Raw genomic sequence first — 24,422 nt, 5'->3', positions numbered from 1 at the left:
TGTTAACATGGGTCATGGGCCAAGTACTGGTGGCTTCTTTGCGATTTGTGTCCTTCCGCAGCTCACACTGCAATTGAGGCACCTCCCACATCAGTTGTGTACCTATCACCTCCCCATACCATCACCCTACCACCACCAGACTACAAGCACCACCCGCACCTCCCTGCCAGCACCAGACTACCAGCACCAACCTACCTGACACCATTGTTCCATAATCACCACCACTCTATTTTAACCTCCACCACCAACACCCCAACCATCAGCAACCTAAAAACCACCACCTTCACCACCACAATCTTCATCCTGACTAACCACCACCACCCAAATGACCACACTGACACCACTCAAACCACCACCCTAAACCTCACCACCTAACTTCCACCACCCCAACTATCTTACCACTACTCTACCACCACCATTGTATCCTTAACATGATTACCTCAATAAACACTACCAACATAATCAGCCAAACACCACCATACCCTAACAGCACCACCCTAATCACCACCACTCTACTCTGACCACAAACACGTTAACCACCACAATAACTACAAACCCCACCAACCTACACAACTTCACCCTTTCCTAACCACCCTACGAAATTCTTTACCAGCAACCTAACCACCCGTTCACCCTCACACCATACCATACCACCACCCACCCTAAATCCCCACCCTCACCATCAACACCACTGTCACCGCCATATCATAACCACAACCCTTTCACTAAACATGGCTGTCAATTCCTGTAGAAGCATTTCATTTTTTAACAACCATTTTCAGCTCATTACTTGATTCTTGTTTTCATGGAAAGTTCAGGCCCCCGTTTACTCCAGTTACTTATTCTCACCTGAAACTATGGATTTATGTATCCGTTAATGCAAAGTCTTATCAAAGATGAATGAACTTTTCATGTCATGTACAGCTTTCTTTTGACCAGTCAGCCTTATCTATGCAAATCAATATGTGAACATTTAAAAGGAATTCTATGGTATGATGGTGCTGTGAACTCTAGGGTGAGTGGTCACTGGCAGATTCAAATTTTCGTAAACTTCAAGTTCAATCGCCTTGTACTTTTTAATTGCTGTGCACTGGATTTAATGTTCATTACATTACGTGGCGTTCTTTTAATAAACTGCAGACAAAGACACTCCTACTTTGAAGACTGCTTGTGTGGGCTTTCCTTTCTCTTCTTGCGTTTGTCCCTCTTCTGGAGCATGGCCTCATTGCTTGTGTCCTTCCACCACTTACTTTTCAGACATTCCTTTTTAATTAAGCTCTCCAATCTAACTTAGATCAATAACTCAAAAGGGAAAAAAAAACCTCTTGCATGTGTGGTGCACACATATACAAAATTACACTGCTGCATCATGGCAACATTTTGTTGTTGTTTGGTTTTCTCTTTGGTTGTGCTGCACGGCACCACTAAATACCATTGGCACAGCCAATAGTTCCCAAAATTGTGAACTACTGGCTTTATTTGTATATACAGTAACTTTAATGTGTGACCACTTCACTATGTCCAAATTAATATGCACAACACCACCAATACTTCGGCAACCAAAGCAGTCCATGCAACTCAAATCTCAATTTTCAAGATTTAGGTTTATTGTGATTTTTTTGCAGTACAAAAAATACAGTTGATGAAATGATCAACATAAATACAAGTCACTTCAGATTCTAAGACTGCATTTCATATTGCACACAATTTTCTTTAACCCCCCGAACCCCTTACTGACTGAAACAAAGACCATCATAGGTAAGACAACTTTACAATAACACATCTATTGAAAAACATATAAAGAGAAGATCCCGCATTGAGTTTCACTTTGGTATGAATCAAAGAAGAAAGGGAATGCCACAGATAACTGGGTCAGCAGGAATCAACATTGTAAACATACATTTCTCATTCATTATTGCGTTGTAATAACTACATAAAAATGCACACAAACAGTCCCATTGTTCTTGGGGATAAAAAAAAAAAATCAAACACCATTGAAAATTCTGTAAAATACATCATCCTAGCAAGAAGGATTACAAATAGGAAAAAAATATTTTAGAACAAACAAGGTCGATTTAAAAAAAAAAAATGTCTTGTAAGAAGAGGCCTTTTCCATACGTCCTGATTCTTCACAGCTCATTGACTCCGATTTAAAAGAAACACTTCAAATTGTTGCCTTATATCTAAAATCTTTAAAATCTCTTTTCTAAAGTATAATGTCACCCTGAGATGTCTTCGAGGTACCAAAATCAGGAATTTGAAATGAAATGTAACTTGAAAAAAATGTTATTTGTAGTTCGTTTCAAAATACATCATCATAAAACCAGTTTCTTTCCACTCAGAAATGAATAGTACTGTAGCCGTTGTCTTACTTGTTCATCACTCTCAGAGGCTCGAACATAAATTTGCCAATGTTGGCTTTTTTTTGCAAAAGATTGTGGAATTATTGATTTTAGCAGCAAGAACCCCCGAGTTTGCATAAGCTCCATGTCAGCCTTTTTGCAGTGCAGCGCAGCAAAACTATCTGCCTAGACTGAGAAAAAAGATTTTGCCAAGGGCGTGCAGTGGGCTATACGTAAGTGCACACAAATGGGCAATTAAAACCAACAGATTATGGACTGGTTGAGGCAGCTCTTGCATGTACACACACATTTTAAAAAAGGATTGTTTTTTCCAGTTCCCTGGATATCACCTCTAGCGCGGATTGCTCCTCATTAGGGCACCAGGACTCGTGGATACATTAAACCCTACAGAATTAAGAGACACAAAGGTCACAAACCAAGCCAAACTGTAGATAGTGCATAGTCAGTCAACAGAATTTTAAATGCTGCAAGTCAGACGTATAGCGATATCGACTTGGATTCATGTGTCTGTATGGGGTAACCCATGTAAATTAAATAGTTGCACACCCCATTTTCAAACCTTCATTACAATTCCTCGATCGAGATGAGTGCAGGGTGAGTGGTCAGGGTTGGGATGACACTAACACCCCTAATTTAGATGCAACTCGATATTCCAAATACACTGAAGAATCCCAGGTCTTGCCATTGCCCCCACCAAAATGGTTGTCATGTCCTACGTAGATATTTTCAGCGGATACAGCTATTGAAAGTGCAACCTTTCTAGCACTTTCTTAAATTGGAAATTTAATCACATTGGTGGAGCACCTGCAGTTGATGAATGATGATAACTTAAGAGTTTCTCTCCGTCTGAGAAGTCTACATTTTTATGTGTGTTACTTTTAAGATCCCGTTATTTGTATTATCTCGCTGATTTTGCATGCAGTTAGGTGGAGGGCCATTTCCTGTGAATTTGTGTTATCATTTAGAGTTCTAATTGGCCATTCAGGATCCCACATGTACTTCATCTATTGCTGTAATTGTATTGAGTTCTGAAAATGTTAACTGTCCACGTAGTGTTCTTCCCAGCCATTCAGAATATTGCTTCCAAATCTAAGCCAAACAGAGTCTGAAACAGAAGGTCTACTATTAGACGATTTAGGTGTAGGATGACTTCAGTATTTGTCTGCCACCTATTTGAGCATTCGCCATCTGCGAATGCTGGATAACAGTTGACATTAATGGTAAGTGGACCAATTCACTTTTTTTATATTCGTCTCACTTGGGGATAACCTGTTGAGTGAATATCATGTTGTTAAACAGGAGTTGGTTAGGATGAGCATGTTGTGCATCATTACCAGCCTTTCAAAGGCTATAGACACTCGTCTTTCCACTTAAGTTCTTCTCACATTCGCTGCAGGAATAGTGCCTGCTCCCTTCGTGGATTCGTGTGTGGAAGGCGAGATGTTCCTTCTGGCTGAAACTCCTCTCGCACTTCTTGCAGGAATAGGGCTTGTCCTCTGTAGGCAGCCTGAGCTTCTTCAGCAGATTCCCATGATAGCTGAGGGACTGCTGGCAGTTACCCCAGTTGTTGGGGTCTTTCTCTTTCCCGGTCACTGGTTGCTCCGCTGCAGAATGAAAAGGAAAATCTAAATCATGGGGCGCCCTGATGCTAAAAGAGAGACTTTCAATGGTAGCTGAGTGAACAGGATAACTTTGAATATGCCCAGTGTTTGTCTTTAGGGATTCATACCACAAATACTGGGAGTCGGATGGTGAACAGCCTGACTTCAAGAGAAATTTGATTAACAAGTATGATTTCACTCCTGCAAAAATCTCTGCTTGCCTACCTACATTTGCTAAGTCTAGAAACTCGACTGACTCGTGTGACACCAGAATGTAACTGACTGGCCCAAATATACCATCCTTTCGGACGGACAAAAGTGACGTGTTGGGTCATTTCAGAGAAAACCAAACAGGCCATGGCTCCTCCCTCTGCTTCGTGTCACAATGTAGATAATTTATACTATGTGAGAGGAAGGAAACAGTACACTCAAGGGTGTTGATGGACTAATGCTGGCAGTCAACCATAACAAGGCAGACAAGCCTATGCTGCCAGTTCACTAGGTTTCTGCTGAGGCTTCCAGGGCATCCAACCTAGAAGGCTTGTGTTATTTAAAGGAAGGCTGATAAAGGCTAGTGTTTATACAGCATTTCAAGGGCGCGCACATAAATGTTACCATTGATGCAGGTCTTCCAGAGTGACCAGATAAGTGATATTCTAAACAAAGATGCTTGACTTAGCCCGGTGCTTCAGGAAATGGTCCCAGCACAGGCATATCCCCAATAGCTACAACAAGCGTTGGACCACTGGTTGGTTGGACCACTGACAGAGCAGAGAGTAGCTGAACTACGTGCACCTTCAACCCAAGACATCACATATGACCACTTTAAAAAGGAGACTGATGTAAGTGCCAGCCTTCAGCAATGAGGCACAGTCTATCTGAGATGGCCACCATGATATGTGCAGATTAAAAAATGATGGCTTTGTTTTGTAGGTCAACATACACTGAAGTGCCGAAGAGTTATGGTACAACTAGCTGTATCTTTCCATGGGTAAGGAACAGTGATCCTACAATGTACCATCTCTAACAGCCACCCATTGTACCATTGGCACAGACAGAATGAGACCCTGGTCTGACAGTAAGTAGAGATGTTGAGTGAAAGTGTCTCAGCCAACCACAGCAGAAGGTTCCAGAGCTTTGATCATCAGTTATTCTATGTCAGAGAGCTCGAAGAGCAAGAACGCCAATATATAGAAAAAAAATATCCTCCCTGCGAATTATCAGCCAAGATGCATTAGATACTAAAGGGCAGGTAAGCACAAGATCCTAAAACTATTCAAATGATGTGAAAGTCATCGATAAAAACCAATATAATGTTTAGTCCTAGGACATAAACAAGGGACACTGAATGCAATTGCACTGTAGGACAGTGATGGACAATGTCATCAATATCACTGAAAGTGTCTGAAAATACAATTTGACTGTTGGTGCTATAATGGAAGCCACTATTTGTGCCAGAAGCATTTAAAGGAAAACAAGACATCCAGCATGAGTTACTTTTCAGAACTGTCCAATTCATCAAGTACAGATGAAGAAGTTCCAAAGTTGTGTCAGCAAACGACTGGTGCAGAGTGGTGGCCTTTAGCCACATCACATGTTCTGAAGACCTCCCTGATGTGGACAGGTGGGCAACTATGTCACTATCTGTGCTTCATCTCAGTCCTTCATGTCGTAAATTGAGAGCATGCTACCCAGAATGTCAGTGTCAACCATAAGAGTCATGTTTTCCTGAATGAATGAGACCATAAAGGAAAATCCCTTTTTCGTACAAGAACAGCTGTCGCTGTAGACCACATAAGCTGTGTTGCGAACACTTTGTTTTCAAATTCTGTTCTAAGTTGCTATGCTTATCTCTTCTCAACCTCACCTACCGTTAGATAGGAGGAGCAGCGACGGCACAGTCCTGCACCCGCAGTGGCCAGAATAACCCGCTCGGTATGAAGAGCTAGCTTTTGGCACCATACCCCCATCGCATCCTGAAAGAGGCCACAAGTGGCACCAGCTCGAGAGACTCCTGAGTAGGGCAGTGGTGGCCTCGACATGCGGCTTTCGAGGGATAGAGAGAAAGTAATTAGCAGCGTGCGGGCGGGACCTGGTGCTAGACACCGAGCTCAAGCCCTGGGGTGAACATAAACTACATAATAGCTCTGGCACAAAGCAGAGGTTTGGGCAAGGCAGACCCAGCTTAGTGCATCAAGACTGGAATAAACAGGCCTTGAGAACTTGCAAAATGCACGGACTGGCCCAGTTACGAATTGCAAAACAACGCCATAATTTGAAGTTAAAGGGGCCTGGCGATCCAGCACTGGGGGACTAAGTGAGGAGGAGAGGATTACAATACAAGCACCTAGATCTACAGCTTGTGAATCATAGCTCAGGCGGGAGAAGGATAGCGAGCAGGTCCTGTAGGCTGCTATCTAGTATAGAGGGAGGGCCCAGGCCTGACAGAGGGTGATGGTCCTCTGGTTTGCTCCCTGGACACTGGGATGTGCACCAGCAACTCCTGAAAAAACAAAGGCATTAACAGGTGGTACGGCCAGTGGGTCGTGTGGCAGGGCCATTCGAGGCCCAGAGAGACATTGGGCTGAGAGACAGATCCACTGACCTTGCTGGACGATGCGGTCTGGGTTCCAGACCTGAGCTGTGCCTGATAATAGTGCCACATCCTGTTCCACCCTGCCTGCAGAAGTTTAGGCCCTGAAGTCAAGACCCCTGGAGCTGCACAGAAGACCCCTGGTGGAAGCTGAACTGGGGCCAAGCACTGAGACTATAAGAAAGGGGACTAGTTAGGAAGTGCAGCATGGTTAGAGATAAGCCACCTAAGAATGCACAAACCAACAAGATTGATAACTACACCAACCCACTGCCACCGGAAGGTGTGGTGGGGGAGCAGGCAAAGCAGGCTCACCCAGAAGACTTGGGATCCCCACAGCTGCAGGTATCATGGCAGAAATAAAGGTGTGCAGATAAGTTATGCTTGTGAAGATTGACACAGTGGATTTACAGGTGGGCCTGCTCCGTGCTGATTTCTGGAAAATATCAGAGAGAGAGTTGCAGAGGCGGAGTGCCATGTCACGGAGCTACAGTAAGAAGTGGACTCTCCAAAGAAAACTGTGCCCATGCATGGGTGAAAGGATTGAAGACAAAGCGGGCGATCCACAAGGAACCATCTCCACTTGTGGGATTTCCCGAGAGGGAGAAAGGCCAGTTGGTAGAGTTATTCCTGGAAGACTGGTGCAACCCAGGTGCCTCTCAAAATTCTTTACCATTGAAAGGGCACAGACAGAATAACCACCTGCCTGTTCAATGTCAGAAATAGGGACACAATCCAATTACAACATGTAAGGACCCGGGGCTCCCCCTAATATGAGAACAGAGACAACGATCTACTCAGACTACACTCAGGGGGTTCAGGACCTCCGCAAGGCTTACATGCCGACCAAGAATCGTTTGCTATAATGTAAGACTCCGCTACAGCTTCATGTTTCCTGTGAAGCTGAAGGGAAGGTTCCCTTCTTCACAACACCTGGGGAGGCAAATGATTGCTCAGGGACTACTGCCTGTAAATGTATAACATGGAACATAGGGGGGTTGGGCCGCCCAGAAAAATGGAGGAGAGTATACTTCTATCTCAGGTGTTTTGGGGTGTCATTGCTGTTCTTGCAGGAGATGCACACATGGGGTGACTGCATTGCAGATTTGAGAAAGCGGTGGCAGGGACACATCTTTGCAACCTCCTATTCTAGTTATGCTAGAGGAGCTCTGATCTGGGTGGCACCCAGAATCCCTTTTGTGGCCAAGGGAGTCAAACTGGAACCACAAGGGAGATATATAATTGTTTCAGGAGCACTGGATGCAAGAGACATATGCTGATGAATGTATAAGCTCCCAATGTGCATGATGGGGACTTCTTTGGATCAGGACCAGCTGGGATGGTGGTCTGGATCATGCCTCCAACCAAAGTAGACACAAACCAGGAAATGACAAGCTTAAAGAGATGATGGCTGTTCTGGGACTCCCGGATGTGTGGAGGGAGAGGTTCCTGGGAGGCAGGGTGTATTCCTGCTTTGCGCCCTCCACTGGGACACACAGTCGACTTGATTATTGTTTACTACCTGGGGCCCTACCACAATTTGCATGGGAGGTCACCTATCTAACATAATACTTATCAGATCATTCGCCCTCACTGGTATCTTTTTAGATGTCTAGGGAGTTCCCCAGGGTGCCCTTGTGGAGGATGCGGGCAGAGGCACTGTCAGAACCGGTGTTCACAGGAGCGGTGGCAGAGGTCCTAAATCACTGCTTCACTAAGAATTGGGAGGAGTGCGACATCGAGAGCTGTAGAATGGGAGGCTATGAAGGTGGTGTTAGGTGGAGAATGCCTGAAAGTCACCTATGGGGTGAAATAACTCTCCAGATTCTTAGATGACCTGGAGAAGAGGCTTGGAGATTTGGAGAGGTACATGCCTGAGCAGCCTCAGAGACTGCCTGAATGGAAAGAGTGTAAGCGGGAGTTGCTGGAGACTTGCGATCGCTTAGACAAGTTTGTGCGCACTAGTTACAGGCAGACTCCAAATGGAGGATGATGAGGCGAGTTGCCTACTTGCTGCACTTCTCGGGAATGACACTCCGGGGGGTCCTCCATTGGTGGGTATCCTCGATGCACAGATGCACATGATACACACGCAAGAAGACATTACCAAGGTTTTTGCCACTCACCTGCAGAGTATTTATGCAGTGTTTATGCAGCACCACTGAGTGACACTGCACAAGAGAGGGACGTGTATTTGGCCAGCCTTAAGATGGCCTCCTTAACTCAAGAGAAAAGTGATAACTTGGACATCCACTTGATTAAAGGGGATCTAATGGTAGCAATCTGAGCCTTGAAGCCTGAACTCCCCAGGCGGAGACGGCTTGCCCGCGGAATTTTAACAGCATAGGGCGGAGACAATGGCAGACTGACTGTTGGAGGTGTATCATTAAGCATACAGAAAGAGGTTGCTTCCTGCTTTCTTGAGGGAGGCACTGATAGTTATGCTCGACCCACATTCCCCGAGGCCCCCACGGAGTCACAGACTATGGCAGCTCTGCTTAATCCAGCGGGTGGTGGGGAGTGGTGTCCACAACTAATGTCACATCTTTAGGGCACTGAGGGAGGACGTACCACAGGCAGATCTCCCGATATGGGGAAATCCCTTATAGCCAAGGAATGGGGGGGAATCCTCAATGGGGTGAAGACCACCTCTTCAAACGTAAAATTTAAATGAGTCCACTTCAATCGAATTTACCAGGTCTACCTCACTCCTGCAAAACTGAATATAACCGGCATGTCCTTCTTGCCCCAGGTGTGCTAGGTTAAATGCAGAATTTCTGCATATGCTGGGGGGCTGCCCCAAGCTGAACAGTTACTGAAAGTAAGTGCTTGAGGCCCTGAACAGGACCTCAGATTAGTCCACACCCAGAGAGATTGGACAGTGCTTATTAGGTTGGATCCCTGCGAAAAAGGAAGAGAAGTTGAGCAGGAAATTAATTTTGTTGGGGCTGACACAAGCCAAGCATAGAATGATCATTAGATGGTCAACCCCCGTAGCTCCTACCTCTGATGAATGGATGTGGGCTATAGCTGAATGGGAGAATGCAAAGGAATTCCACATGTGCAAAACATGCAAGGACAATAGACTTGGAGATGGGTTGCAAGCATGGGCTGCGATACTTTCCGAACTGCTGGACCTTCCGGATGCACGACCCTCCAGAAATGGTTGGCGCAAATAGACTGGGAACACGTACTGATTCATCGCATGAGGAACAAAGCACACATAGAATCCTATGACTGCTATGTAATTTGTGTCCAAAGCCTACCCCAGCATTTTCTTTCAATGCAATGTCTGGCGTTCTGTGTTACCATAAGAGGAAGGGAGATAGTAATTGTGGGATGGAGAAAGTGGGGGAACTGTATATGTTTCTGTGATCCGGTGCATCCCCCTGTACAGTTGTAACAGTGTAACATTATCGTTTCATGTATTGTACAAATGCTAATAAAAAAAAACTATACACAAAAAATGTAGCAAGAGAATGTATCAAGTCTTCTGTCTAGACACTTACACAGCAATGGTCTTTGCTCTCCGTTAATATCCAACATTATAATAATCTGCCCTTTACAGGCTGCAGGAGGTTTCTAGACTTAGTTGCATAAAGAAGTTGTCTTAGATAAATTCTACTTCCAATTCACCGTTTTTTTTCTTTTGCAGGGCACTATTATCCCTATATATGGTTTACCTCTCAAGTATATCAGGGCAACACCTGAAGCCCATATTTTTCAAAAAGCCTACTCAATTCATCCATCCTCTGTTTTCTCCCTAGTTGCAATACAATTGAGCATACGCCTTTGAGGCTCTCTGTAGCCTTCGGTTCACGATGTTGCCCATTAAGAGAAGCTAAAAATGTAATTATTAAGATGTCACTTTCTAAACCCATTGATCCAAGGCCCAGGCTCTAGTTGTAGGGCGTCCAGTGCCGGGGCTGTGGGTCTACTAAAAGCATAACACCGTGCCCTTCATTCAAACCATTTGAAAATAAGTTTTCCAGAACAAGCCAAAAACATGCTTGTGCTGTTTAAATGCCATTTTTTATTTTGAAAAAGTATATTTTCGGGAAGTATTATCCAATTTTCAGTTAACCTTACATTTCTTAATTCTCAAATTAAGTTCCTGCGTTTTTTAAAACGTTGATTATTCAAATCAATATTCATTCAGTTGCCTATCCAGCAATGTGGCACGTTATCAAATACCTGACTCTGAGGAGTCCGAGTAGCTTACTCAACCTAACAATGTGAAAGCGTTCTATATTGGGGAAGATTCCTCTGGAAGTTAGTGTTGTGGGTCTCGTGCTTCAGTGAGTTTTTAGATATTGGACCCCGCCCACTCCCTAAGAATCCCAGAAGCAGGACTGCGGTGTTTTCTCAGTTTAAGCCACGTGGATACCTGGAGCACTGCTGGAAGGAGTAACACTTGACCCGCTGCTATAGGACGATTCTTTGGAGTCCATCTTGAATATAGCGGATGGTTTCCTGAAGACTGTGCCTGTGGTTTGGAAGAACATTACATTTTTTGAGAAAATACTTCTTTATAAAGAACAAAAACCTAGTAATGCTACAATTACTACGTCATATTTATTTACATAGAAATCGATCAGGTAGGTAAGATCGTAGGAAAGGAGCAGGCTAAACTTCTAAATGAAGAGAATAAAAAGCAGCCAATACACAGAAATACATCTTCTAGGGAAAAGGGGGATAAAATTACCAATAAAGTCAATACAAAATTCTAGACACTCTCCTTAATCTAGGTCTCTTCGATTAGAGCTCTGTTCAATGAATCAGCCATGATATCACTACCCTCTGCTCATAATTATGAAGTTGAACACACTTTTTGCCTGATCTTTCAGCATCCCCCTTTGTTGGCGCATTTTCTGTAGCTTGCAGTCCTTACTGTATTACTTAGTTCTTCAAGCAAAGGGAGGGTCGCTCAGTCCACTGCAGGGACAAAATAACTCTAAATATCACAACGTAATACAACAGTTCACATCACCGCCCCAAGCAGAAACATGCATCCTGCCCACTAGAGTGAGTGACCTCCACCAGGTGAAATGAAAGCACAGTAGAGAGAAACCTGACATTAGGGATACAAAGACGAAACATGAAACTGATCAACTACGTTCTCTGCACACCATTTAGACACACTAATGTGAGAATGGATTAACGAGACATATGGTTTAGATAACAAATAAATATGTGGATTAGATCTTAATACAATTTTAGCATTGAAGGTCAGATAGCAAGTGATGCTCGATTTATGGAAGTTTTAACTATCCCCCTGTTAAAATAGGTCCTCCTAGCCTCGTTAGAGAAGACGTCTAACCTTTCAGCATGATGAAGACATTCTTGAATCATTAAGCAACAAGAGTCGGGCAGATACAAGATGAAGGGTGACCAAGAGAATTCACACAAAAGCAAAGATTATGTTGTCAAGAAAAACGTGGCAATAGCCCTTTTTTATTGGTGACACTAATAGTCATCTCCATCCTCCTTACTTCTGGTTATTACCACCTCCCTTCACTTTCCAGTATTGTGGACATTACCACACTAAGCCCCTTTAATCAGAATATTACTAACCTTCTTCTTTCGGACATTCTTCTGGACATAGCATGCAAACTTTGAGGCAATTTGCCTGGTTATGGAACCTGTCGGTCCTTTGCCATAGCCACTTGAGTTATCTGTTTACTAAGCTCCATTTCCCTCAAGTTTCTATTCATTTCCACCTAGACTCATGTACACAGGAGGATAGGACACAATCAGGGTTTCCCCCTTTGTGCAACATCCCTTCAATTTATGTTTAGAAAACAACAGAAAATATCCTGTTACTTTTCAGAGTCATTTATTTCTACAACACAGTGCAGACCAAGCTAAGTTTAATAGAACATTCTCATTGCACATTGACGTTGTACACAGGACTGTTGTGCAATTATTAAATGGTAAAACCGAACTAGAAATGGTCCTATCCAATCGGTTTACATAGGTGTTACAATTTTCCCTAACAACGTAGCATCCCTGTTTTCTTTGGAATCTCCATCCACGTCGTTCATGATTCCCATCCCTCATTTGCTACTGTATCTATGTCCGTTTCTGCTCCCGGTCAAGAGTTTCCCAAATCTTGCGTCCCTGTCCTGATTTCCTCTCTGCCTGCCACAGCAAACCAAGTACACGACCAGCAATCTCACTCTACCTTATTTGCGGGATCTTGTAATTATGGCAGTCACTCAATTACTTCAGTAATTGCGATCATGGGTGAGGTTGTGCATCTCACAGAAAAAAAAAGATTTTTGAGTAGCACCAATGCTACACAAGAAAACCCCTCAGATCATTTGAAAAGGTGTGGTGGTAAACAATCTCCGAATCAGTCCTAGCACTCCTTTGTAACCCAAGGCAATCCTACAAAACATGCCATAGAAGCAGAAGTCCATAACAACTCAGTGAAAACAGACCAAAGTTTAAAGCCTAGTACTACTGAAGAAACAACATATTCGGACAATTTTTTAAGAATTTTCACACTATGCAGATACCAAAATCAAAGCTACGGTAGCTTCTCTTTTTTGTGCAAACACAAGTGCCGCCCTGACAGGAAAATCAACTGAAATCTGGTCAAGCTCTAGAGACCTAACCCAGTCTGAAATGATAAAATGCATCTCTAAAAGAATCCCTTCCGGCCAAATCTTGACTTGCTAGCCTGCTAATCTAGTTAAAAAGATGCAAAACACTTGTATGCCTCACTAACATTATCCAACTCTCCGTTCAGCAAGACTTTTCACTGACTGCCTAAAATTAGGGCAAGTTCCTCCCTACTTAAAAGTTCTTGGCCAAAATCCTTGCGGGCTGCATAAACATAATTATTAAACAATTTGTAAATGACAATTTTCTGCTTAAGGACTTTCACTCAGGGTTCGGAGGTTGTTGGAGCACTAAGACTGTCTTTATACATGAAAATTGATCATTCTTAAGCATCGTGGACAATGGCGACTCCTTCTACTTGACCTCTTAGAGGCATCCGGTACTGTCATATCCTTGCCTGCACCTTGAATGCAGAAGTGGATCTCAACAGGAAAGTCCTAGAGTGGTTAAGCCAGACATGGAGAACCGCTCACAGATTACTAAAGTAGTATATGCATTCTCAAAAGCCGTAAAAGTATCTCAGGCAGTACCCACTGGCACCATTATAGCTCCTGAACTGTTCAACATTTACCTGGAACCACCGAACAATCTACTTAAGAACTCCAACATACACTAGCAATTTGTGAATGCTGTCTAACTATACCAGAGAGGACATCCCCTGACTAACTAAATTCTAGACAAAATACAAGCCTGGATGACAACCCATCAACTAAAGCTAAAGCCAGACTAGTTCCTTCTTTTCTCATCCAACTCATCTGATGCCAGTCGAAGAATGGTTACCCTCAACCACCTTCCCAGACTGCCACGCATCCATCTCCCAAATCTCTTTTCTTCACTCTGGACAGAAAACAAAATTACCTAGATCTCATAAAGGCCAACTACCAACTCAAACTAATTTGCTGCATCAAAGCACCCTACATATCCAAGACGTGAAAACAGTAATACAGGATAAGGTCCTATCCGGATTGGACTATGGGAATTCCACTGTAGCTGGGATCCTCAAAGGTCTCATGGGCAAATAAAAGGCCTTAGTACAAGTGGCTGCTTGCCTGGCCTCAGGTACAATCTATCTTACTGCATCACCATGATCCCGTCCACCCTATACCTGCTGTCTGTTGAAGGAAGATTCATGTTTAAAATTGGCTATGCAGGATCATCCATTCTGACCAATTGCATTACCTAGCCAAAAACATGGAAGCATTGTAGCAACACTCACCAGCTGAGAAGCACAGATACACTACAACTTAAAAAAACAAAACAGTCTTCAGGAAGAAACAGACCATTAACCACTCATTTTCAGGATATGTCCCCAGAATTTAAAACTCAATCCCCCAACCCCCGAACTACGGGGACTCAAACTTCCCCCATCAGTGTTCAAAGCACAATTCAGTCTTTCTACATACTAAATCCTACCTAACCACACCACTGTCCAAACTGGTTTAATGGTCTAATAACCCGTCAACAGACTTGGGTATGTGATGTAGCCATCCTGCACACCAGACCGGAGCCAGACATTGAATCAGGAGGTAAAGTGTAAGACCATGTTCATGCCATAGAATCTGAGAAGGATCAGGCCCTAAAACATGATAAGTAGGTATATATCTGGGCGTGCGTAAGCAAGCCTTCTTCATGTAACCAGGAATGCACACTCCTTAGTACCTGGGAGATTGTGGTAGGACTACTGATCTGATGGCTTTTCATGCTGGGGACTACTTGTGCATTTATACGTTCTTCTATATGTTGTTTGTTATACTATGTACAGTGCTGAGGTGCTCTAGGGCCTAGTTCACGGCATGTGAACCGTTAATGACACAAAATAAATGTCAATAGTCAGTGAGGTAGCAGAGGGCATATTGTATGTTGAGCAAATATCTCACACGCTCATGCTAATTAATATGGTATTTTTGGGGGGGCTTTTGACTAATGGAGATTGTCAGGAGAATTATCATTCAGATGTAATGCTTTAATTTTTGTGCATTCATAACTTCAATGATTCGCTGGCCCAACACTAATATTGTCTAAAAAAAAAACGACGTTTATCTTGCCTGAAATAATGAGTCTGCTTTCTAGTCCTACAGGGATAGTTAAAAAAGACGGATTTTTGAATGATGTGTGCCATCACCCTGTTTGCTTTCTATTTGTCAAACACCTTTTGTTGGAAAATGGGCTATTGGTAGGGGCAGGTAGGTACCTACACTTAGCAATAGGCCACTAACCTCCACTTAGGTCCAGTTAGATCTCAGTAAATTAAACCCAGCTCAACCCTTGGTAGCTTGGCAACGAGCGATAAGGCTTAACTTAGGAGACAGAGTGTAAAGCATTCAAATATCACAAAACAGTAATTAAATAAAACACAAGAAACAGTCTAAAAATCCAAAACCAATTTATAAACAAATATTATATTTTTATCTTTAAAATGACACAAAAACGAATAAAACCGGATAAGGGGAACCGGAGATATTAATTTGTAAAGTATTATTATTTTCTAGCACATAGAAACAAAAAGTGCCAATCTGGCTGCACCTCGACCGGGGCAAAGTCAAAGTTTAAGGCCGACCGCGATGGAGCCTGGCTCGGCTACAGCCCGCGGAAGGCCTTCGGCAAAAGTTTACCTTCGGACATAGTTGTTTTTCTGAAGATTTTCTTCAGCGGGACGAACCTGCCAGTCCAATCCAACCTCCTGGAACTCTCCTCCAGATACGCATTGCGGGAGCCCTCGGTGGAGACTTTTACCTTCAGACATAGTCATTTTTTTTAGGTGAAAATCCTTCGACCGGGGCAAACCTGGATCTTGATCCAACGTCCTTGGAGCCCTCCTCCGATACGCTGGCTGGGAGGTCCCGGTCAACTTTCTACGTTCGGACGTAGTCTCTTTTTTTGGAGATTTTCTGCACTGGGACAAACCTGCAAATCAGTGCGGGTCACGGCTGAGGCAAGCCGGCTAGAGTTGCCGCGGCGGGTCGGTCCCTCTATAGAGCTTTTTTTCAAAAGTTCTCCAAACTTCTGGATCTTCTTCCAGATGTTCAGTTAACGTTCTTTTGGGTCCACAGCTCACCCCAAGGTTCCAGAAGCTCTGAGATGATCCTTGGGGGTGTGGACTACAACTCCCAGAATGCACCTGGTGCAAACTCCTTTTTGGTCACTGGACAGTGGTCAGCTGGTTGATTTCTTCAGGAGTTGGTGCAGGGGACTCTGGTTAGCAATTTTTCACCTGTAGCAAACAGGGAGTCCCTCCTTAAATCAGTTCAAACCAGGCAAAGTCCTTCTTGTGGTGAAGCCCAAGTGTGCAGCTGGTACAGTCCTTCAGAGTGCAGGGTCCAGGTGCAGGCCAGGGGTCCAGCAGGGCAGTCCTTCTTCTTCTGTGGTTCTTCCTTGTTGGAATCTGATGGGGATCTGAGGTGTGGGTGCAGGTCTGCCAGTTTTATCCCTGCTCCTGTGTGAAAAACAGGGGGGGGTCCTGGTTCTCCAATCAGGGGCAGGGTCCTTCCCCCTGTGATGACCACTTCCTGGGAAGTGTGGCAAAAATCAATCGCAGGGAGCAACATTCGTCAAAAATCCATCATGGCTGAAAGTGATTTTTGGAGGTTGCATCTGGCTGAGCCCACCCAGTGGTGTGGCTACAAATCCTAAACACACCCCTCTCCTAATCTAATCAAGGAGGGACCTAAATGTCTGGGTTTGCAGGATGTGGGGGTGTTGCTGGGTTGCTCCAAATGTCATTCTCTGCCTTTGAAGACCAGTTTGGCAGCCCTCCCCCTTCCTGCCTCATCATCTGCTGAGGGGAGATATCCTCCCACAGGCACATCTCTTTGTGTGAAGCCAGACCACTTCACACCTCATCAAGGCAGCCTGCCCAAGCTGCCAGAGGCTGGCCAATCAGAGCACAGCAGCGAAAACACTGCAGGGCTGAAGTTGGCAACTTTTCAGGTAAAGTTTAAAACTCTTTACCTGAACAAGTTATATTAAATCCAACAACTGGAAGTTGTGGGATTTATTAGAACAATTAATTTGATACCAAACGTATGGTATCTGTTACTTAAGGGGATTTTTAAAATTAAAATAAAGTCTCCACATTCTAGCCCATGGGTACTCGCAAACATTTTCCCAGGGGCCAAAAAGTTTGGTCTGTGACGTGCCTGGGGGCCGTATTGATGCCAGGGTGGTGGCGATCGGGTGGGGTGACTAGGGGGATTGGTGGCAAGGTAGGTGTAGAGGAAGCAAAGGATATACATTTAGTGGCTGAAATAAACAATGGGAAACCAGAAAACCTGGAATTAATCCCGGCTTACCCACTTTTCCAAATTTTGTGATCCTAGGCAATTGTTTAGTGTCACTTTCCCTCCTTTTTCTGCATTATCACATTTAAGATGACCTTGAAATACATGATTCATGGTGAGCGCTGTACAAAACCTGCTTCTATATTTTATTTAATAAACTATAATGTTGTTTATGTATGATACGAACCCAGGCCACCCATAAAGTGCACATACCCAGTGACTTGTCTCTTTAATTTACTATTGGTGGTGTTCTCAGGGTAAGGGAAATAATTAATGTTTCCAAATGTATGTTTGAAATCTATCACTTTAAAATTAATACAGCTCAATGCACTGATAAAATAAATTGTACTAAGGCGTAAAGGTTCTGCATGTTAACTAAATACACTTAATAAATGTTAAAGAGACTGTCTTAGTTTTACACTTATGCTGCAAGATGCCTTTAAAAATGAAGGCATTTCTAAAGTTAAGTGCAGGAGTCCCTAGTTACTTCCTTTCTCTAACACCAGTTAAGTTTTAAATAAATGATTGTGTGTGTATTTAATATTTTTATTGTTAGTGCAGAGTAGAGCAAACAGCTGCCAGTGCTCCTGTTGCCCCAGGGGCCACATGTAAAGGTCAGAGGGGCTGCATGAGGCCCGCAGGCCGTACTTTGAGTATCCCTGTTCTAGCCTATGGGGGCCATTCACTACAATGAGGGAAAAACGAGTTTGGCTGTTTTTACCTCACCAGGGCTTATAAAACTATTTTTTATAAGGTTACTTGGCACCCAGCCCTAGGGGCACATAGGGCATACCTTAGGGGAGACATGTAAAAATAAGGTAGCTTAAGACTTTGGAACTACTTTTAATTCCAAAGTCGAATTTGCATATAACTTTAATTTAAAAGCAGCCAGCAAGGCAGGCCTGCCTTTTAAATAACAGTGGGCACCTCAGCAGTGCACCTATGGGTGCACTACCTATGCTGGGGTCCCAAACCTACATGCCCTACCATATACTAGGAACTTATAGGTAGGTTGACTTAGCCAATTATAATTAGCCTAATTTGCATACTGATTTTACACAGAGCACAGGCCCTAGGACTGGTTAGCAGAACCCAGGGCACCATCAGAGTTAGGAAAACACCAGCAAAAAGTAGAAAATGGGGGCAAAAAGTTAGGGGGCCTCTGCAATCAGCCCTGTTCTCTCACACCTTTCTATCTCTCCACATATGTTCTTCCCTAAATAACTCACCCTTCTGTGTCAGGAATAACAGGGGAGAGGGTATGGGTGAATTAAAACATCCTGAATAATGTGGTTTTAGTGTAATAGCTGGAACAGAGATAATGGAGTGATAAGCACAGAATATAAAGGATAGTTGTAGAAAAAGAATGAAGAGGACCTGTGGTGCTTGGTAGAGCCATACGTCATAAAATGCAGCCAGCAGGAATGAGCAGTGTGTAGTGAAAGGGGTGAATTAACGTTTTTGTAAATGTACTCTTACTGATTTAATGCTAGTATATTTTTACTATGCAATGATAGACTCCCCCCACCCCCCAAAGTTATATTTTACTGATTCTAATCTAAATGCCCCCATTAAGCTCCATATCTGTGGTAACAGTACCTCAGAAACAGGGTACCCTAAGGGCTTAACCAAACACCTGATTCTGATGGATAGCTACTAACAGCAAATTCTTCACCTTATGAATAGTTCACCAGCTGTCAGACTGGATTTGGAAACTCAAAAGCAGTAGTCCTGCATGCTGGTAGTTGGCATTGTGTAGCTCCTTCTTGACACTGATCTGCTTCAGAAGTTATGGTAAAAGATTTATGGGCATAGCTGCCCCAGCAAAGGGGATTCCCAGCGCTGTCTTTTCCAGTTTGCAAAGGGCAACATGTCACCTCCCAAGATTACTTAGTTTAAACATTGTAGGGACTGTTGCAAGCAAATGTCTGTGACACATGTCCATGAGATATGTCTGTGGTGCCCGAGTCTAGGGCCAGCAAAGACTGTGCCCACAGCCACCTTACAGGACTGCGTAAACATCAGAAGGCTACATGACATGGCCAGCCAAAGTCAAATGAGAGATCCCTACCCGAAGTCATTTCTGCAGCAGAACCTCAATGTTGAAGCCTTTTGGTAAGTCTGAGAAGATTCATAAGAAAGCTAAGAAAGAACCAGCCATTTGTTGCCACTTCAAAGGTGGCACGAGGGAGTCATTGTGCTTCCTGGTCTCACCTTCTAACTTCTGAGGAGCCAATTCAGAGTTTGGTTCTAATGCAGTTCGAGTTTCTGGGCCTGTCAGCGATGTTACTGCAAATAGAAGCCTTCAGGGATGACTTGCTGTGTATATTTAGAATGCTTATGGCTCCTTCTGGCGGGCTTTGCTCTTTAGAGGCCCCCAGTAGGAATCCCACGGGTGGGAATACCCATGGAACATCTATGCCTCTTTAACCTGTGTTCAGTTCTGCCCAGATATGGTGCCGATTTTTGTGCCAGCACCTCTGTCTGTTCCGGTTCCTTTCTCATTGATGCCAGTACTGTCAATGAACGAGGGGTCAGCACCCATAGCAGTCACTGACTCTGCTTCAAATCAGCTTCAACTGAGGCAATGCTCTGATCCCATGGGGAGGGGCACAAGCTATAGCCAGTCCCTCATACTCCGATACCTTGCATGTGTTAACTGATTTAATACACAGCTTACTTCCCCCTCTATCACATCACTGTTTGATACAAATCTCTTGCTGGTTATCTCCCTCTTATGTTCACCACATCCCTTTCCTACTCTTTCCACCACCATCTCTCCCCTTCTCTTGCTGATTCCATCAGCTTAACTCTCCCATTCCTGCTCTACAATTCATTTCCCTGCCATTTTCTACCCTTCTCTTGCTGGTTCTGCCCTCCTTACATCCACCTCCCCCCCTTCACCTCTAATCTCTCCCCCAGCTTTTCACTTTTTTCACAATTGTCACATCCACCATCTCTAGTTCCCCTCCCTGCCCTAACCTCTTGAGTTTTCCTGCTAGTTCCACCTCTCTTATGTTACCTCTTCCCGCCACTCACCTCTCCCACCTCTAAATTCTGATTGCCAATTCTGCTCTTACATCTACCTTTTCCTCCCATGTTCAATACTTCCATCCCATTTCTCCCTGGTCTCAGTTTCTTGCTAGTTTGGGCCCTCCACACCCACCTCCTCACTTCCCCTCCCTGCTGCTCCTCTCGGTCCCATACCTTCTACTGCTGGTTCTGCCCTTCAGTCAACAGACGAGGGGAAGTCAAAGTACTCTTAGACTATTTCTTTTTGTGCCTCTTCCCGAGTGCCTGGAGGACCTTGAATGGGCTGAAGCGGACTTGGGGCTCCTGGAGCGGCCCCACGACCTCCTCAATTGTGACAGTCGACGAGTCGCGCCAGCTGATGTTGACTGCCGGACACCATGAGCTTCAGGGACCACTCCCTCAAAGTTTTGGAGCCATGACCCAGCAGTGCGAACACCACTTTGAGTTGTGGTCCGGGTCTACGCAGCAGAGACATACACAGTGGGGGTCCTACACCGATATGGCGCAGTGGCTGGTGTTGCACGGCTTGAACTGCGTCTTCCTCAGAGCCATTTGCTCCTCAGATGAAATTCTCGACAAAAAGGTCAAAAAAGGGCCTATCCAAAAAAGACAGAAGGTAGCTCAATTCCGGATCTGCGCATTACCCGGCGCGGAAGAAAAAGAACTGACATTTGTGCGCCTGGGTGGTGCGACTGTGATGCCACAGACCACTCTGCTGCGCCATGCAGAACCAAACGATCCCACCCAACGTCGAGCGGAATGGTACTGCTCTGCAAAAGTTCCGTATTACAGGCTGACGCCAGGAACTTCTAATGGTAAGGAATGTGCAGCTAGACACTTCTCCCCTCACTGCTCATCCTTTCCCAGTATCTTACCTTCTCACTGTTCTGTTTCATATACATCCACTTCTCCCTTTCATGGTGAACTCTTCTTCTATAACTACCTCCTGGCTAAAAGTGTACAATTATGACTGATATTTGTGAGGAAAGTCAGGTTTATAAAAATAAAAAAGAAGGAAAAAAAGAGAGAAGAAAATAAAATCTTAGGAGAGAAAATAAATAAAAAGGGGCAAAAGTATTTTTCCTCCTAAACATAGGTTAAAATAGTAAATACAAATATAAATCAAGTCAAAGGTATGTCCAAGCAATATATAAGGTTCTATGAATTTATTTATAAACTCACGTTTATGACTGAAAATACTTATATATGCTTGCCAGGTATGCGCAAAAGGATTACTGGCAGGTGTAAGTGCATTTACTAATGCAGATTTGTCCAGGATGAAAAATCTGCAGTAATATATCTCACTCAAAGGCCTATTTTCTACCCTAAAAATGGTCATAGATCTACTCCAACCATGGTTTGGAGCAACTCTCCCGCCAGGATAGAATGATTCTTTCTTCAGACTGTCACAGGGTCACAGCCTTCTTATCCCTGGGTGGCGGGGCTATGCTGACTTCACACCTGTGGACACTCTACTAAATCTCGTGGCGCAAGAGGCCCTGCAGGAGAAGCTACTGAAGAAAAAAAAAACACGCGAAACGCAGACGCTCGTTTGTCACGCTGACGACAGTTTTTGGAGGGCAGGTGTTAGCAGCAGACTCTGCCCGCATGATGGAACCCGAGGGTGTGTGCGGGAGAAAGAACCGTGTCAGCCCAATGACCGTTGCGCGCCTGCCTTGCTGAACGTAGAGGGGTATTCTAGGTGGAAGGGACTATTTTACCCAACAAAAGGGAGATTATCCACTGGAAGAGGGGCCGGGAATTAGAGTTTGGCCACCTAGAGAAAGACGAATCATGGACAGGGAGCCCCTCACTCACCTTCACGCCCAGAGACATTAAACCACTTATCCGATGACCCCCTAGAGACAAAAGGGAGAACAGACGCGCAGAACTCGGTGGAGAAGACGGGACACTCGTTCGCTCCCATAAAATCAAGAATAAGCACGAGCTCAAGTCCACAGCAGTTTCAGGTGTGCGAGAGCTCACAATTTACCCTCTAGGGGTAAAAGACCAACTCTCCACAGGACGCTTAGCACTCACGCACACGGCATCCTCTGAAGTATAGCGCTGTGAAGCAGAGCAGCATGTAAGGTACGGCGTTCGCGCGCCTGTGCCTTAGCGCCTCCAGGTCCCACCAAGCCCTCTGTGGATGTCTGGAGACCCTCTTTTGTCCCACTCAGAAGTTTCCCTGTGATGTCGATGTACAACGGAAAGCAGTTAGAGGCTATCTGAGAAAACAGATCTTGGCAGAGATAGTGACATAGTCTGCTCATGTCAAGAAAAGAAGGCGCCACTGTCCTTAAATGCAGTCTAGTGAGTCCCAAAAAGATCAGAAAATGCGTAGACCCCTATTGACGCAATGCAACTGGAGAGGATGCTTAGTCCAGTTTCGCTTTGCATTCTGGCCCCTGTAGTCAATGTCCGAGAAGTGACCATCTGAGGGTTCTCAGGCTGTGTGAGTATTTTAATAATGAAGCTCTGTCACGATGATGTGTTTCATGACTTTTGGGCCTCCTCGAAACCATTACAATATGAGACGTGTAGACAAAAATGTGAACTGTTTCTACGACCACAACGCCCACTTGCGTCTCTCACTTTGCACCCCAAAGTTTTTATGGAGGGCCCCAGAGAGAAGGGTAATCTGGTAGGCAACTCACCGTGAAGAGTGGGGTCTGCTCAGCGGTCCTTCCTCAGTGGAGGTCTGTTAATGCCAGAACTATTCGATCAAGCCTATCTCGGGCCTCGTGTGATATGAGATCTCAGGGACGTCCGGTCCGGACCGTGCAGCGCTCTCGGGCCAGGCCTTCTCACGCGGACAGAGCCATCTGCACATCAAGGTAAAGTTCACGAACTAAGACCCTCATCGGGAAAGCGTGGGGTGTGTCTGCTCACAGTGCTCCCGTCCCACCACCTCTTCTGTATTTACCCACCGCACCCCCTCCCCCATGTCCCCCCCGCCTCCACAGGAAGGTGGGAGGTTTCTGAAAGCCATTGTGTTTCCACTCCCCCCACCCCCCCCCCCGGGGTGCCTTGATAAGTGTCCGGCCCCCGTGTATTAATCTAGCTCTGCCCCTGAGGCCATACTTTTCAGGGCTCGCCCATTGTCCACTTTCAGGTGCTCGTACAGTAAGCGGCCCACACTCTGCGAGGAGGACCCGGAACCCCTCCCTGCAGTCCAGGTGCCATTAACACTCCCCAATGCCACAAAAAAGCTGGGAATGGGGGGTCATTTCCCGCCTTTCTCGGGCTGAGCTGAAGTGAAAATACCCCTCCGTGCGACGCACCTCAGCGGAGTCATGGAGGGCTTCAAGACAGTTTTGTTCTGACTTCTCTGAATGCATAGCTAGGTCGCCTATATTGCAAATGAAAAAATATGTATAACGCTTGCGATCTCGCCTTTTTCGTCTTCCCTGCCATTATTTAGACCTATGAAAGGTCCGGACCTAAAAACTTATCTCGTCCAAGAGATCTCTTTCCACACACCTCAATGAAGTTATGCATAATATAGGTTTCTGACACAGTTCGGATCTCATGCACGCCATACTGAGTCCTGGGGCTCGGGCACAGTCGGACTGGCCTAGAGAGCGATCCGGTACTGCCCCAAAGGCTGGTCTGACAGATCATTGTGGGGGCCTGGTTTACGGTCAGTTTTTACAATTGATCCTCCTGCTATCACTGCAAAGATTGCAGTAAACACAATGCATGCAGCCCTCAAACGTCCGTACAACGTGTCTTCACAGGTGGCCCGATTTGCAAAGGTGAGACACTTTTCACTGTCTGTTTCTTTTCTTATATATTGGCGCCTTCGACGATTGTTCGTCCCAATTCGACCCTGGGTTCGGTCACATCCAGGGGCCTATCATAGGCCCCACAGCCCCAGCGGTGCGGTAGAGCCCAAGGCCCCCCTCAGCACCGTACCCTGACCTGA

At 44.9% G+C, this 24,422-nt stretch overlaps 1 protein-coding gene across 3 annotated transcripts; it reads right to left on the bottom strand.

Moving 5' to 3' along the window:
• Positions 1 to 1,590: 1,590 nt before the first annotated feature.
• LOC138288361 (zinc finger protein 776-like) lies at positions 1,591 to 23,413 on the bottom strand. Of its 3 annotated transcripts, none has more exons than XM_069229917.1 (4): positions 23,152 to 23,413; positions 11,386 to 11,492; positions 10,945 to 11,043; positions 1,591 to 3,967 (listed from the first exon to the last, which is right to left on the bottom strand). In XM_069229917.1, the coding sequence occupies exons 2-4, from the start codon at positions 11,423 to 11,425 to the stop codon at positions 3,705 to 3,707; spliced, it is 402 nt and encodes a 133-aa protein (XP_069086018.1). In that variant the 5' UTR covers positions 11,426 to 11,492; positions 23,152 to 23,413; the 3' UTR covers positions 1,591 to 3,704. The 3 variants fall into 3 exon arrangements, with proteins under 3 accessions (XP_069086018.1, XP_069086019.1, XP_069086017.1); XM_069229918.1 differs by lacking the exon at positions 23,152 to 23,413 and adding an exon at positions 21,370 to 21,388; XM_069229916.1 differs by lacking the exons at positions 11,386 to 11,492; positions 23,152 to 23,413 and adding an exon at positions 22,313 to 22,434.
• Between the last annotated feature and the right edge of the window lie 1,009 nt (positions 23,414 to 24,422).

The sequence above is a fragment of the Pleurodeles waltl genome, chromosome 4_1 (genome assembly GCF_031143425.1).
Source record: "Pleurodeles waltl isolate 20211129_DDA chromosome 4_1, aPleWal1.hap1.20221129, whole genome shotgun sequence".
NCBI lineage: Eukaryota > Metazoa > Chordata > Amphibia > Caudata > Salamandridae > Pleurodeles > Pleurodeles waltl.
This window is presented reverse-complemented; position numbering and strand designations above follow the sequence as displayed.